Source organism: Neoarius graeffei, chromosome 4 (genome assembly GCF_027579695.1).
Source record: "Neoarius graeffei isolate fNeoGra1 chromosome 4, fNeoGra1.pri, whole genome shotgun sequence".
NCBI lineage: Eukaryota > Metazoa > Chordata > Actinopteri > Siluriformes > Ariidae > Neoarius > Neoarius graeffei.
Genome location: NC_083572.1, coordinates 98615940 through 98631225, shown reverse-complemented (window position 1 = coordinate 98631225; position 15286 = coordinate 98615940). Strand labels below are relative to the sequence as shown.

Genomic DNA, 15286 nt, shown 5'->3' with positions numbered 1-15286 from the left:
GACTCCAGCAACTAACTATGACAGCATAACTAAAAGGGTAGAGCCAGAAGGTAACACAGGCATGAGGGAGCCCCAGGACATAAAGCAACAGCCACTACACTGTCAACAAACTTGAGTGAGCAAGCGACTGGAGACTGACAGCATCCATACATCCCAGTTTACCAAAACACTCTATGTCTCAGGACCCTCCAGATCTACACCTTTACCTCATAAACACCATTAACAAATTGCTTGACTAAACAGATATGTTTTCAGCCTAGACTTAAACACTGAGACTGTGTCTGATTCCCGAACATTACTTGGAAGGCTGTTCCATAACTGTGGGGCTTTGTAAGAAAAGGCTCTGCCCCTGATGTAGCCTCACTATACGAGGTACCAGCTGATAGCCTGCACCTTTTGATCTAAGTAGGCGTGGGGGGTCATAGAGGAGCAGAAGTTCATTCAGGTACTGTGGTGCGAGACCATTCAGTGCTTTAAAGGTCAATCGTAGTACTTTATAATCAATACAAAATTTGATTGGAGCCAGTGCAGTGTGGATAAGACAGGGGTGATGTGGTCATATTTTCTAGTTCTAGTAAGGACTCTTGCTGCTGCATTTTGAACTAACTGGAGCTTGTTTATGCACTTATTGGAACATCCAGACAGTAAGGCATTACAATAATCCAACCTGGAGGTAACGAAAGCATGAACTAGTTTTTCCGCGTCTTGTAGTGACATTAAATTTCTTATCTTAGCAATATTTCTGAGATGAAAGAAAGCTATGCGGGTAATGTTATCAATGTGAGTTTCGAATGAAAGACTGGGGCCAATAATCACTCTGAGGTCTTTTACTGCTGCACATGAAGAAACAGAAAGGCCATCCAGAGTTACTGTGTAATCAGATAACTTCTAGCTGCATGTGGTCCTAGTACAAGTACTTCAGTCTTGTCAGAGTTAAGCAGAAGGAAGTTAATAAGCATCCAGTGTCTAATGTCCTTCACACATTCCTCAATTCTATTAAGCTGGTGTCTCTCATCAGGTTTTGCAGAAATATACAACTATGTGTCATCAGCATGACAGTGGAAACTAATACAATGTTTACGAATAATATCACCCAGAGGTAACATATATAAAGAAAAAAGCAGTGGACCCAAGACAGAACCTTATGGAACACCAAACTTTACCTCAGTACATCTAGAAATATCACCATTTATATCAACATACTGATGGTGATCAGTTAAATAAGAGCTGAGACAGGAGATGGCTGTTCCCTTAACTCCCACAACATTTTCTAGTCTATCCAGAAGAATGGAATGATCAATGGTATCAAATACTGCACTAAGGTCAAGCAACACAAGTAGCGAGACACAGCCCTGATCAGACGCCAACAGTAGATTGTTTACTATTTTAACCAAAGCTGTCTCTGTGCTATAATTAGGTCTAAATCCTGACTGATACATTTCATGGATGTTATTCCTATGTAAATATGAGCATAACTGTTGTGCCACAGCTTTTTCAAGGATCTTGGAGATAAAGGGGAGGTTTGATATTAGCCGATAATTGAACAGCTGACAGGGATCAAGGTCAGGTTTTTTAATCAGGGGTTTGATAACTGCTAGTTTAAAGGATTTGGGTACATAGCCAATCATAAGAGAAGAATTTATTATTTTTAGAAGCGGTTCAATTACTTCAGGTATTATCTGTTTGAATAGACATGTAGGTAAGGGATCTAGTACACAAGTTGAGGCTTTTGATGCCAAGATTAACGAAAGTAATTCAGTTTCTTTGAGGGGAGTAAAACATTCTAATTGCTGATCTGATACAGTTATATTGTTAACTACAGGGTCACTTACATTGTCTGACCTTAAATTAGTAGTTTGAATTTTTTGTCGGGTATTCTCAATTTTGTCATTAAAAAATTCATGAAACTGTTGCTACTACATACTACAAGTATGCCTGTGTCTATACTGGACTTATTCCTGGTTAATTTTGCTACAGTATTAAATCGGAATCTAGGATTATTTTTGTTATCTTCTATTAGGGAGGAGAGATATGTTGATCTTGCAGCAGTAAGAGCTTTTCTATACTTCAGGAAGCTCTCCTTCCACACTAATTTGAACACGACCAATTTTGTTTGACGCCATTTACGTTCCAGTTTTCGAGTGGTCTGTTTTAATGTGTGAGTGTCATCATTATACCAGGGTGCTAATTTTTTGTCTCTGACCATTTTTCTTTTAAGAGGAGCTACATTATCTAAGGTATGGTGGAATGTTGACTTTAACCATTCAGTTGCCTGATCAAGTTCTGCAGGGGCTGACAGTGACCCAATCAAAGTTGATAACTCTGGGAGATCATTTATAAAAATATCCCTTTGTTAAATCCAGTGTCAAATAAAATTGAGCCATGCCTAGTCGATCAAGCAACTCATCAATACGAGGCATTGGGTATGCATCGAATTTAGACACTGTGTTGACTTTTCTATAGTCCACACAGAACCGGACTGACCCATCTGCCTTGGGAGCCAAGACCACCGGGCTGCTCCAGTCACTGTGGGACTCCTCGATGATGCCCATTTCGAGCATGGCTTCGAGTTCTTCCTGAACCACCTTTTTTTGTATTTGGGCAGTCTGTAAGGGTGGCTACGCACTACCACCCCCGGGGGTGTCTCAATGTGGTGTTCTATGAGTTGGGTGCCTCCAGGCAGGGGCGAGAATACATCAGAAAATTCTGTCTGCAACTGGGTGACCTCCGTGAGTTGGGTCCGGGAGAGATGGTCTCCACAGGGACCGGAGTGGTGGGCGATGTCAATTTTCCTTTTTGAACCTCCGGCCCCAGCTCCACCTTCTCTGGAACCACCGACATCAACACCATGGGGACCTCCTCGTTCCAAAGTTTTAACAGATTGAGGTGGTAAATCTGTCATGCCCCACCCCTGTCCATTCGTTGCACCTCATAGTCGACGTGCCCCACTCGCCGTGTGACCTCAAAGGGTCCTTGCTACCTGGCAATCAATTTGGAGCTCGATGTTGGTAACAACACAAGTACTTTATCATCCGGTGTGAATTCCCTAAGGTGCGTGCCACTGTCGAACAGATGGACTTGATGTTCTTGGGCCTGCCGCAAATTCTCCTGGGTTAGGTGCATGAGTGTGTGGAGTTTGGTGCACAGGTTGAAAGCTTATTGAATTTCATTTTTACTTGTTGAAGGTCCCTCCTCCCAATTTTCATGCAGCACATCTAGAATGCCATGCGGCTTGCGCCCGTATAATAATTCGAATGGGGAGAACCCTGTGGAGGCTTGTGGGACCTCTTGCACTGCGAATAACAGGGGCTCAAGCCATTTATCCCAGTTGCATGCATCCTCGCTTACAAATTTTTGAATTATGTTCTTGAGGGTGCGATTGAACCATTCACCTAAGCCATCCGTTTGTGGGTGATACATGCTGGTTTGGATAGGCTTAATTCCCATTAACCCATACAGTTCGCGCAGTGTGCGTGACATAAACATAGTGCCTTGATCAGTTAGAATCTCTTTGGGGATTCCGACCCGGGAGATGACGCGGAAGAGCGCTTCTACAATACTACATGTGGAGATATTGCGAAGAGGCACTGCTTCCGGATATTGCATTGCATAGGCCACCAGGACTAAAATAAAGCCATATCCTCATGTTGACCGATCTAATGGCCAGACGAGATCCATCCCAATTCTTTCAAACAGGGTCTCGATTAATGGCAGAGGGCACAAAGGCGCTTTTGGAATGACCGCGTGATTTACTAACTGGCATTCATAGCACACCTTACACCACCTACGGACATCGCTGTGAATCCCTGGCCAATAGAACCAAGCTATTATTCAGGCTAGTGTCTTATCCTGCCCCAAGTGTCCAGCCATGGGATTAAAGTGAGCCACCTGGAATATAAATTCCCAGTGACTCTTTGGGATTAAAAGCTGCATTATCGGTTCCTTAGTCTGAGTGTCCTGGGTCACTTGGTGTAATCTATCCTTAATCATGGAAAAATAGGGGAAGGATGGGGTGGGGTTTGGCTGGAGCATTTGACCATTGATTACTCTCACTTGGTCAAACGCATGCCGCAGAGTCTCGTCTTGTGACTGATCTAATGGGAAATCCATGAGGGATTACCTGAGAGAGGGAGGAGGAGCATGCTGCTCCTCACTCTGACGCAGTGATGACATAGATGACTCTGTGACAGCTGCTCCCGCCAATGCCACACCGGGACCTCCCCCCACTAAATTATGGCAGGCCCCACTCTTCACTAAATGTGACATTAATTCCCTAAATCCCGGCCAATCAGTCCCCAAAATTATCGAGTGGGTAAGGCGAGGATTAACCGCCGCCTTTACTCTAAATTTCTCCCCTCGAAATAGAATGTGGACCGGCACTAAAGGGTAGTTGTGAACATCCCCGTGCACACACAACACCTTCACCAATTGTGCTCTCCCCAATGCCTCGTCTTGCACCAGGCTTTGGTGGATTGAGGTCTGATTACAGCCAGAGTCCACCAAAGCCTGATACGTATCCCCTTGGATACTCACCGGTATGCGATACACTCTGGCCTGATCGAGGGTGGTCCCTGGCATGTCGGGGATCTGAACCACCACGCCCACCTCCATCGCCGAGCACTGATGCTGGAGGTGCCCCGGCTCCCCGCAGTGCCAGCATACTGGCCCAGGCTCTCCCTCTGCACCGATGTTTCGGAGCTCACTCACCTGGGGGGGGAACACAGATATGGAAGTAGGAAATGGTAGGGCACCGCGGGTGCGGCAGGCCAGCTGGGGTGGAGCCGGCCCCCGCCTCCATGGTGGGGGAATGGGGTGAGGACGAGAAACAGAAGGGGGGAGAGAGAGAGAGAGAGAGAGAAGAGAGGGGAGAAGAGGAGACATGCTGTCCTGCCGTCAGAACAGCTGCCATATGGTCCTCCGCCAGCTCGATGGCCTGATCCAGTGACACCAGGCGATGGCAGTGGATCCACTCTGCTGTTCCTTCTGGAAGCCGGGCGATTAATTGTTCCAGTGCCACCAGGTCGATGATTCCCTCAGCGTCACAGTTGTCAGCCCTCAGCCACCGCCGGCATGTGTCCCGGAGTTGCTGGCCAAATGCGAATGGCCAGCTGACCTCCTCCAGGCACAGCGCATGGAAGCGCTGCCGTTGCTGCTCCGGGGTGCACCCCATACATTGGAGGACGGCCCTGCGGAGGTTGGCATAGACCAGCCGACTGTCGGCGGGGAGCTGTAGCGTGTCCAGCTGCGCCTCGCCCGTTAGCAGGGGGAGGAGGCATGCTGTGCGCCATTCCACCGGCCAACCCCATGCCTCTGCTGCCTGCTCAAAAAGAGCAAGGAAGGCTTCGGGGTCGTCGTGCAGACCCATCTTCGTTAGGGTGAGGTGGGAAGGGTCCATGGGGGTGGTGATGGTGGACCCTGCCAACGCGAGCAGGTGCCGGAACACCTGGTGATCTTCCTGCTGTGCCAGCACCAGGGCTTCGAACCGTTGTTCCTGCTCCTTCCCTACGGTGACCAGCGCCTGGTGCTGGCTCTGTTGGGCTGATGCGAGGGCATGGACCAGGTCCTTGAAGGGGGAGGACTCCATGGAGCTGTCTCCTTCTGCGCTCCGTTCCGGGTTTCGGCACCACTGTAGAACCAGAGCAGGTGGGTAGAGCACAGAAGCACGGCAGGCCAGAACTGAGTTCTCAGAAACTTTTATTTTCTGTAGTATATGTGGCTTTTCAGCTCATTCACTCTCTCACACATGCACACACATGCATTGTGGTCGGGAGAGAGCTCCCTTTCTCTGCTCTCTCTCTCTCCTTTTTAGGGTGCGGTCACTGGGAAGACACACAAACACAGGTTAATTCATGTCAGGTGCAGTGATTCTGCCACTTACCTTCCCTGACTCCGTCCTCCATTCACAGACCGATGCTTGACCATGCCCCCGCTGCCACAGCGTTCTTCTGAAAAAAGAAAAACAGAAAAAGGAGAGCGAAAGTGGAAAGTACAAAAAGGAAAGTGACAGTACAATAAAAATTAAGATGATACTGGAAAATTATTTGTAGAAATATTTTTTTTTTAATTAGTCAATAACGCCAACACTTGCGGGAAAAAAGGACTTGTCGCAGACAACTCAGGAACCAGGAAGTTGCAGCCTGAATAGGTGAGTTCTCAGTCTGTGCTTGAAGGTGGTCAGGGAGTCAGCAGTTCTGACCTCAATGGGAAGGTCATTCCACCAACAGGGAACCAGGACAGACAGTAGTCTTGAGCAGGTTGGGCAGGAATAGATAGGAGGAGGGGCCAGGTGACCAGTACTAGCAGAGTGTAGAGATCTGGCTGGCATGTAGGGGTGGAACAGACTCTGGAGGTATCCTGACCCTAACCCTTTGACAACCTGGTAAGCTAGCACTAATGTCTTAAATTCGATGCAAGTTGTGATAGGTAGCCAGTGCAGTTCAGCAAGCAGAAGGGTGACATGGGAAGAATGAGGGAGGTTGTAGACCAGATGAGCTGCAGCATTCTGGATGAGCTGCAGGGGTCTGATGGCAGAAGCTGGAAGGCCAGCAAGGAGAGAGTTGCAGTAGTCCAAGCAGGAGAGGGTCAGCATGTGGACCAGGAGCTAAGCAGAGTAGGTGGTAAGAAAAGGGTGGATCCTTTGGATGTTGTAGGAGGAGGAATCTACATGTCTGTGTTACTGCAGCAATGTTTGCCGAGGAGAAGAGTTTGTCGTCAAACATGACCCCTAGGTTTTTTGCACTGAACAAGACCTAGAGATGTCCCCCATGGAAAGGACAATGTCCACGGTGGAGAGGATGGATCAGGAATGTAGATTACCTCCATCTTGCCTGGGCTGAGCTTCAGGTAATAGTTGTCCATCCAGTCCTGTATATCACGCAGGCAAACAGAGATGTGAGCAGAGATCTGTGTGTCAGAAGGAGGAAAAGAGAGAAACAGCTGGGTGTCATCAGCATAGCAGTGGTAGGATAGACCATGAGCAGAGATAATTGGGCTGAGACACTGGGTGTAGAGGGAGAAGAGAAGTGGACCAAGGACTGAACCTTGAGGGACACCAGTGGTAAGTGGGCATGGTGCTGATACAGAACCAGACCAGGTAACCTGGAAGGAGTGACCAGAGAGGTAGGACCAGTCCAGAGCTGTCCCACAGATCTCTTGAGCTGATAAGGATGATGGGAGGATGGAATGATCAACAGTGTCAAATGCAGCAGACAGATCAAGGAGACTCAGGACTGAGGAGAGGGAGGCAGGCAGCGTGTGCTGCATGAAGTGCCTCACTGACCGAGACAGGTGCAGTCTTAATTGAGTGTCTGGCATGGAAGCCAGACTGGTGAGGATTCATTTAGTTTCATATGGGATTTCAACACAGTTCACTCATGTCACATATGATATTTACACAATTCATTTGTTTAAATGGGATGTTTACATAATTCCTTTATTTTTATATGATATGTAAAAGATTCATTTATGTTCACATGATGTGTACATGATACATTTACTTGTATTTTCACAGATCATTTGAACATGAGTCATTTTTCAAGTGTGAGGTTTACAGGATTCGTTTACTTCCACATATGATTGTTTTACACAATGAATATTTATCTGATATTTAAAATGATTCATACAAATGAGTCATATATCCTTTGTATATGCCTTTTGTTCATACACACCACATGGATGGAATGAGCTGCAAAATATTCTAAATTTGGATTCCTTGCATTCTATGAATGTGTTTAAAAATCACTTAAACTTAGTTCTCATAGAACAGTGTCATTATTTCAAATAAGTGTCTTTTTTATCTTTTCCATGGTTCATTTTAGTCATTGACTCCTTTATGTCTCTGTTTGTGTTTTAAGATTTAGAGTGTCTGTCTGTGTTTTAGTCTGTATTAATATTATTTGTCTCTGTTTGGATATGTTTATGAAACTTTTATTTTATTTGCTGCCATCTCAGCCAGGACTCCCTGAAAGAAGATATATTGTATCTCAATGGGACATTCCTGGTAAAATAAAACAAAGCATACACAAACAAACAAATAAATAAATTCATTTATTTTCATGTGTACTCCCATGCACACTTGATTCATATATGTTGACCTCACCCACGACAGAGTAAGCGGGACAATGCATTGTAATCAGTGCATTTTGTTTCTGTGTCTGTCTGTTAACAATCTAGTGTCTCGATGGTTGCACCAATTGATTTCAAATTTTCAGGGTAGGTGGGCAATGGTCCATAGATTACCTGATTAAATTTTGGGGGTAATCGGATCAAGGTGAAGGTCACCGGAAAGGTCAACCTTTCAGTGAAAATAACATATTTTCCATTCTAACTCAAAAAAAGGTTGCCAATAGACAGATGTTTATGATTATAAGCATATAGGAACTCCCATATGGCCTTTCATTTGGCACCATGGTGTTGAAAGGTCAAACTCAAGGTCACAGATTTTCAGAGGACTATAACTTGAAAATGATTGATGGTAGACAGATATTTACCATTATCAACTTATAGAAAGTGCCATATGGGCTTTCATTTGGCACCATGATCTTTAACCTAGAGTGACCTTGAAAAATCAAACTCAAGGTTATGGGTTTTCAAAGGGCTATAACTTTAAAATGGTTAGTGATAGCCAGATGTTTACCATTATCAACATATAAGAAGTCCCATATGAGCTTTCAGTTGCTGCCATGACCTTTGACCTTGAATGACTTTGAAATGTCAAATTCAAGGTCATGGATTTTCATAGGACTATAACCAAACAACTGGTGATTGAGAAATATTACCATTATCAACATATAGGTATAAAATAAGTGCTGCCGGGCGAGGTCTGTTTTGCCTGGCAACACTTGTTGAATGTGTTTTTTACATGATTCATTTATTTCCAAATGTGATTTTTTTACACAGTTAATTTATTCCCACATATGATGTTTTCTCTCATTTATTTTCAAATGTGTTTTACATGTAATTAATTTCAGCATACAATATGATTTGATTTTGTGTGACGTTTATATGTGATTTTTACACAGTTCATTTATTTTCACACGTGATTCATAATGGTTATTTTCATCATTGTTTTTACACGATTCATTTATTTTCACATCTGTGTTTGACATCATTCATTTACTTAACAAAAAAAAAAAAACTTTAACAGAGGGATTATTGTGGAGGGAACAGCAGTTTTTGTCCCTACGTTTGCCCATTGATGGAATAAAAAAGTACGCTTAGTGAATGCGAAGCCGAGACTGTGTGTGTGTGTGATTGAGAGACAGTTGCCGAGGTCCGTTTGAAACACGATGTCACACACTCTGACTTCTGCTTCTCATTTTGCTCTAATTGAATGTCACTTGCATTCTGGAATCGAGTCATTTGCATGGAGATGAGATGAGGTGACCTTTGCTTTTGATCATAATTACAGCAGAGATCGTGTCAAAAATAAAAACTCATGACACAGGAGTGATATTAAAAATGTCATGAATAAAATGGATCAGTAAAAGCCTTCTGACTCATAACATAACATTTTTATTTCACTTTCTTTGAGCAAAGTGTCGCTGTAATTATTAGTGGTCATTAGATTTTTGTATGAATGTGAGAACATAGTGGACGTAATGAGTAAAACACTTAGGGATGTGCTGTTATGGGAAAATAATCAATGACAGAGAATGTGATGCACTTGTGACATGAAGCATAGATGAAACCATCCTGAACTTAACTTTTTTTTTTTTTCTAGAACAAACCCACCATATCCCAAAAGGTTTTTATTCCTCTTGGAGCATAAAAAAATAACAGCAACAACTTAGAGACATGGAGGTATGCACTAGAGAGAAGGGGAAGGAAAGTCAGTCGGAGCAAGACAGAGGACATGTGCATGAATGAGGGTGAGGACAGTGGAATGGTATACAGCTACAAGGAATAGAGGTGGTCAAAGCAGATGAGTTCAAATATCTGGGGTCAAATGTACAGAAGAGAAGTGAAGAAGAGAGTGCCAGCAGGTTGGAATGAATAGATGGACGAGAACATCAGGAGTGATATGTGACAGATGAGTACCAGAAAGAGTGAAAGGGAATGTGGACAAGGCAGTAGTAACTTCAGCGATGTTGTATGGTTTCGAGACCATGGCACTGAACTGGAGGTAGCAGAGTTGAAGATGCTGAGGTTTTCACTGGGAGTGACAAAGCTGGACAGGATGAGAAATGAGAATATTAGAGGGACAGGGCAGGTAGGATGGTTTGGAGACAAAGTGAGAGAGGTGAGATTGAGATGGTACAGAGGAGATATTGGGAAGAAGATGCTGGAGATCGAGTTGCCAGGTAGAAGGAAACAAATGAGGAAGACCAAAGATGGGATTTATAGATGCTGTGAAGGAGGATATGAGGATGTCTGGTGTGACAGGAAAACATACGGAGGACAGAAGGAGATGGAGGGACATTATCCACTGTGGTGACCCCTCATGGGAATGGCTGGAAGAAGAAGAAGAAGAGCGCAAGAACTTAACAGCATCTATTGTACATTGTTAATTAATGAAAGAACAACATGTACTGGGCAGCATGGTGGTGTAGTGGTTAGCACTGTTGCCTCACAGCAAGAAGGTTCTGGGTTCAAGCCCAGTCGCCGAAGGGAGGCTTTCTGTGTGGAGTTTGCATGTTCTCCCCGTGTCTGTGTGGGTTTCCTCTGGGTGCTCCGGTTTCCCCCACAGTCCAAAGACATGCAGGTTAGGTTAATTGGTGGCTCTAAATTTACCGTAGTTGTGAGTGTGAATGGTTTTTTGTCTCTATGTGTCAGCCCTGTGATGATTTGGTGACTTGTCCAGGGTGTACCCCGCCTCTCGCCTATAGTCAGTCAGCTGGGATAGGCTCTAGCTTGCCTGTGACCCTGTAGAGGATAAGTGGTTATGGATAATGGATGGATGGACAACATGGACTTATTATCCATTTATAGTTACATTTAATGTTGTCGAAGAAATAAGTTAGTTCTTGTGATCATTTGTTTTGGAACTGTGATAAAATGTTGTTACCTCACAAGCCTCTCTCTCTCTCTCTCTCTCTCTCTCTCTCCCTAAGACAAAAAACACAGCTTGTCATGTGACAGAGAAACTATAAAGTGGAAACTCCTCTGTCTTGAAGGTGTTTAGAAAACTTTAAAAGTTACAGCTTTACTTCTGACACTGGAGACTCCTTTCAGAAATGTTATATAAACATATTTGTATGGCCAATTTTATCCATTAACATAGCCATATCCCATACCTCATTACTCTTAACTTTTGTCCATGATCACTGTTTAAGTTGAGCCTATGGAAACATGTACTTTAACTGAAACCACACACACACTAATTTTTATATATATATATATATATATATATATATATATGGGGCGGCACGGTGGTGTAGTGGTTAGCGCTGTCGCCTCACAGCAAGAAGGTCTGGGTTCGAGCCCCGTGGCCGGCGAGGGCCTTTCTGTGCGGAGTTTGCATGTTCTCCCCATGTCCACGTGGGTTTCCTCCACAGTCCAAAGACATGCAGGTTAGGTTAACTGGTGACTCTAAATTGACCGTACCATGAGTGTGAATGGTTGTCTGTGTCTATGTGTCAGCCCTGTGATGACCTGGTGACTTGTCCAGGGTGTACCCCGCCTTTCGCCCGTAGTCAGCTGGGATAGGCTCCAGCCCACCTGCGACCCTGTAGAACAGGATAAAGCCGCTAGAGATAATGAGATGAGATGATATATATATATATATATAATTTCTCTGCTGTTTGTAATTGAATTCATTATGTCAGTGTCTCACCTTAATTCAACATGATTTATTGCACTAAGAGGAACAAGAAGGAGGAGAAAAATATCACACTGTTTAGAAACAAAAAGTTTTTTAACAGATAAAAACTGTTTATCACTGTTATTACATAAGTTGACTTATTTCATGGACATCTCACAACATTAAATATCACAATAAATGGATAATAAGTACATACTGTCCGTGTTGTGTTGTGTTGCCCCCCCCCCCCCCCCAAAGCCTGGCTGTTCATTGTAATCTACAACAGTGCATTAGGGCCATTGTAGGAATGAATGAGTAAATAAATTAAGAAACAAATAAAAGACATACAGAGCCGAGGGGGAAAACTCTGAAATTTCTGAGATTAAAGTCAGACAATGATGAGAGAAAAAAAAAAAAACCTTAGAAAGTCAGAGAATAAAAAAGTCACACATTTAACAAGAAATAAATACTTATTTATTTATTTATTTATTTATTGTGTGTAACGAACCAGATCTTTGCAAGGTTGGATCAACATGTCCACACCACAGATGCCACTACTGAGCCGAGAGTTATAGGAAATGCAGACTTTTCTTCTCGATCATGCAATCTAAAAGAATAAACCACTAAGAGATTTTGGACAACATTTCTCAGAATGCACTGCAGCCGGGGAGCATGTGATTGCTGTCTCAGAAAATATGCAGCTTTTTTCTTGTAAATGTGTCACTTTAATCTCAGAAATTCTGTTTTTTTTTATTAAATTCATTTTTTAACCTACAATGGCCCTTATTTTCCATCACAGCCTGTGTATTCTCACTACAGGCACATGATACCCCAAAAAGAACTGACAACACCAGAGGCAGGCATAAGAAAGAGTTTTCTTTATTTGGAGTTTATGTTTTCTTCATCGCATTAATATTAACTCAGAAGACAAAAATAAGAAATCACTAAAGGCACACTCTGCACACGGACTAAGTAAGATGCTGTCGGCTTCTGACAGGCACTGGCTCGTTTTCTGGTATTCAAGACACACAGGCTTTTTATTATTGTCTCAGTCCTTACACACACTCATTACCCGCTTCCATACAACTCTTCATCCCATTCACAGCCACAGCTTGACCTGCCACCAGGCTGCCACAAGGCGTATTCTTATCATCTCTGCATTTCTGTGAATGGAAAACTGTATTGTTGTAACTGTTGGTTTAATTGCACTAACACAGGTGTGTCCAATTTATTTGCTGTTTGCTCTCACAGTCGCAACGCCGTGTGACCTTTCACCTTCCGGATGGCTCTCAGGAGAGCTGCAGTGACAGCGGTTTGGGTGAGCCTGAGTCTGTTGGGGGTGGGGCTTTGCTTTCTAAGCCCCTCCCACTTGCACAGGAGGAGTTCTATGAACAAGACAAAAGAACCGAGGCAGATGGTAACTCTGATCCCAACTCGGGTGAGTCCTGAACCAAACTACATCAGGTTTGAACAATACATTAAAATGAGGAAATTTTGGAGTTTTGGGAAGTGATGAAATCAAATTGTTCTTGGTGATGATTGTCAGATTTTATTTGTTTAGTATGTGATGCGCGAGAGTCAAGTTTTCTTCAAAATATCAAAGTCAGATGATGTGATCTCCTCTCTTTCTCCGTGGACTCATAAATATTCATGAGCTGTATAAAAGGATAGCCGGAGCTAAACTATGAATCTGAGTATTTTGCACAACAAAAGCCATGTGTACGTTATTTGCCCAACTTTCCATAGGTCACTGCATTACTGAATGGTTTTTATTCATGAAGGAATAAATCATTCATATCACATGCTTGTAAACACAATATAGAAAAAAGGAAGGAAGACAGAGAAACAGAAAGGATTCTGTCTCTGTGCTCCTTTTATCGACAATAACATTGTGATGTCGCTCTTGTGCTTTGGATGGATGCAAGTTAAATGCACTGACCTTGATGAAGTAAAAAAAAGTCCTTTTAAAAAAAAGTATTTTAATGTTTTAGTTAGATTTAACATCGGATTTTAAAGTGCTAGTCTTGCAAAAATGACATCAACCCTGGAAATTTTACCTTATAAAACTCAACATGTAAAATAGCTTACTGTCTAAACTGTATTTTAATACAAGACTGAGAACATGTTCTGTTTAGCCGGTAAAGTTTGGCTCTTTGAGTCCACCATTACACAAATGCGTTCCTGGTAAGTTATAGTTAATTCAAAGGAAGTGACGCCATACGTGCAAGACTTGAAAGTTCACGACATTTCCGACTTTGTCTTTTTTGCAAAATGTATCACGTTTCTAGCAACTTTTTTTTATTCCAAACAAAATTAAAACCAAAGCAAGCCTCCTAGGAGGTGTGTTCATCAAGGCTGTTCAAGTGTAGCTGATAAAAAACAATATCAACTGTGAGCTACTGTTCACTTATGTATCCCCCCGCTCTTGCTTATATCAGAACACAAGCAATCGAAGGAATAGGACACTTATGAATGTTGACTTCAACAAATAATTAACTCTGAAACAAGTAAGTAAAGAGCAGTGTTCTCCTCAGGTATTTAACATAGCATCCTGGTAAATTATCATTTTGAAATAGCATTTTGCTTCTTGAAATAGCGTCAAAATCCACCCTATATGTTTCATAAATACATTGTCAGTAAACAAGAAGTTGAAGTGCGACAGACCTGAAAACAGTATACATGGTATAGAACCCCAAGCTGAACCGTGGTACCAAATATCAAGCAGTTGTGATTTGTAGTAGCTGAGAAAAATGTTATGAAAATTTTGTAAATCCACACTATATGTTTCAGAAATACGTTAAGTCGGTAAACGGGAAGTCAATATGCGACAGACCTGAAAATGGTGCACACAGTATAGAACCCCAAGCTGAAGCTCAGTACCAAATATCAAGCAGTTGTGATTTGTAATTGCTGAGAGAAATGTTATGAAAATTTTGTAAATCCACGCTATATGTTTTGTAAATACATTCAGTCGGTAAACAGGAAGTTGATGTGCGACAGACCTGAAAATGGTATAGAACCCCACGCTGAAATTTGGTACCAAGTACCAAGTGGCTATGGTCTGTAGTTGCTGAGAAAAAGGGTGTTTTGGACAGAAGGAGATACAGATGGACAGACAGAGGTTAAAGAAACCAGTATACCCCTGCTCTGAAAGCAAAAATTTCAATCCATTATAGCCCAAAAGTCAGCAGGACACTTACGGAATGAATGGGTTCGATTTGTACGGACAAAGAGAGGTAACTTTAAACCAACAGGATGGTTTGGTGTCTGCTCCATACATTTTGAAAAAGATAAATTTGTGAGGCAAATTCACATAGAAGGATTTGAGCAACATCTGGTACATGGAGCAGTTCCTATGATCTGGAAACAAAAGTCAGAAGCTCCATCCCAAAGAGCTCACCACCGCACAGGAAGTGTCAAGCTTGTGTTTAGCTTGTTGCTTGAATTTATTAGTTGTCCTTAGTCAGATCAATAACATTCTAAGGTAGTTTCTATGTGGCCAAATATAATACTTAGATGAAGAAAATTACTGATCTAAAAGCACAC

The 15286-nt window shown here is 42.8% G+C and overlaps 1 protein-coding gene across 2 annotated transcripts in view; it reads left to right on the top strand.

Moving 5' to 3' along the window:
* The window catches only part of LOC132885395 (protocadherin-9), a 545816-nt gene that overhangs the window by 522034 nt on the left and 8496 nt on the right, over positions 1–15286 (top strand). For both annotated transcript variants that reach the window (XM_060920042.1, XM_060920041.1), the window contains one exon: positions 12992–13178. In XM_060920042.1, coding sequence (XP_060776025.1) covers positions 12992–13178 — 187 coding nt within the window. The remainder of the gene's footprint in view (positions 1–12991; positions 13179–15286) is intronic.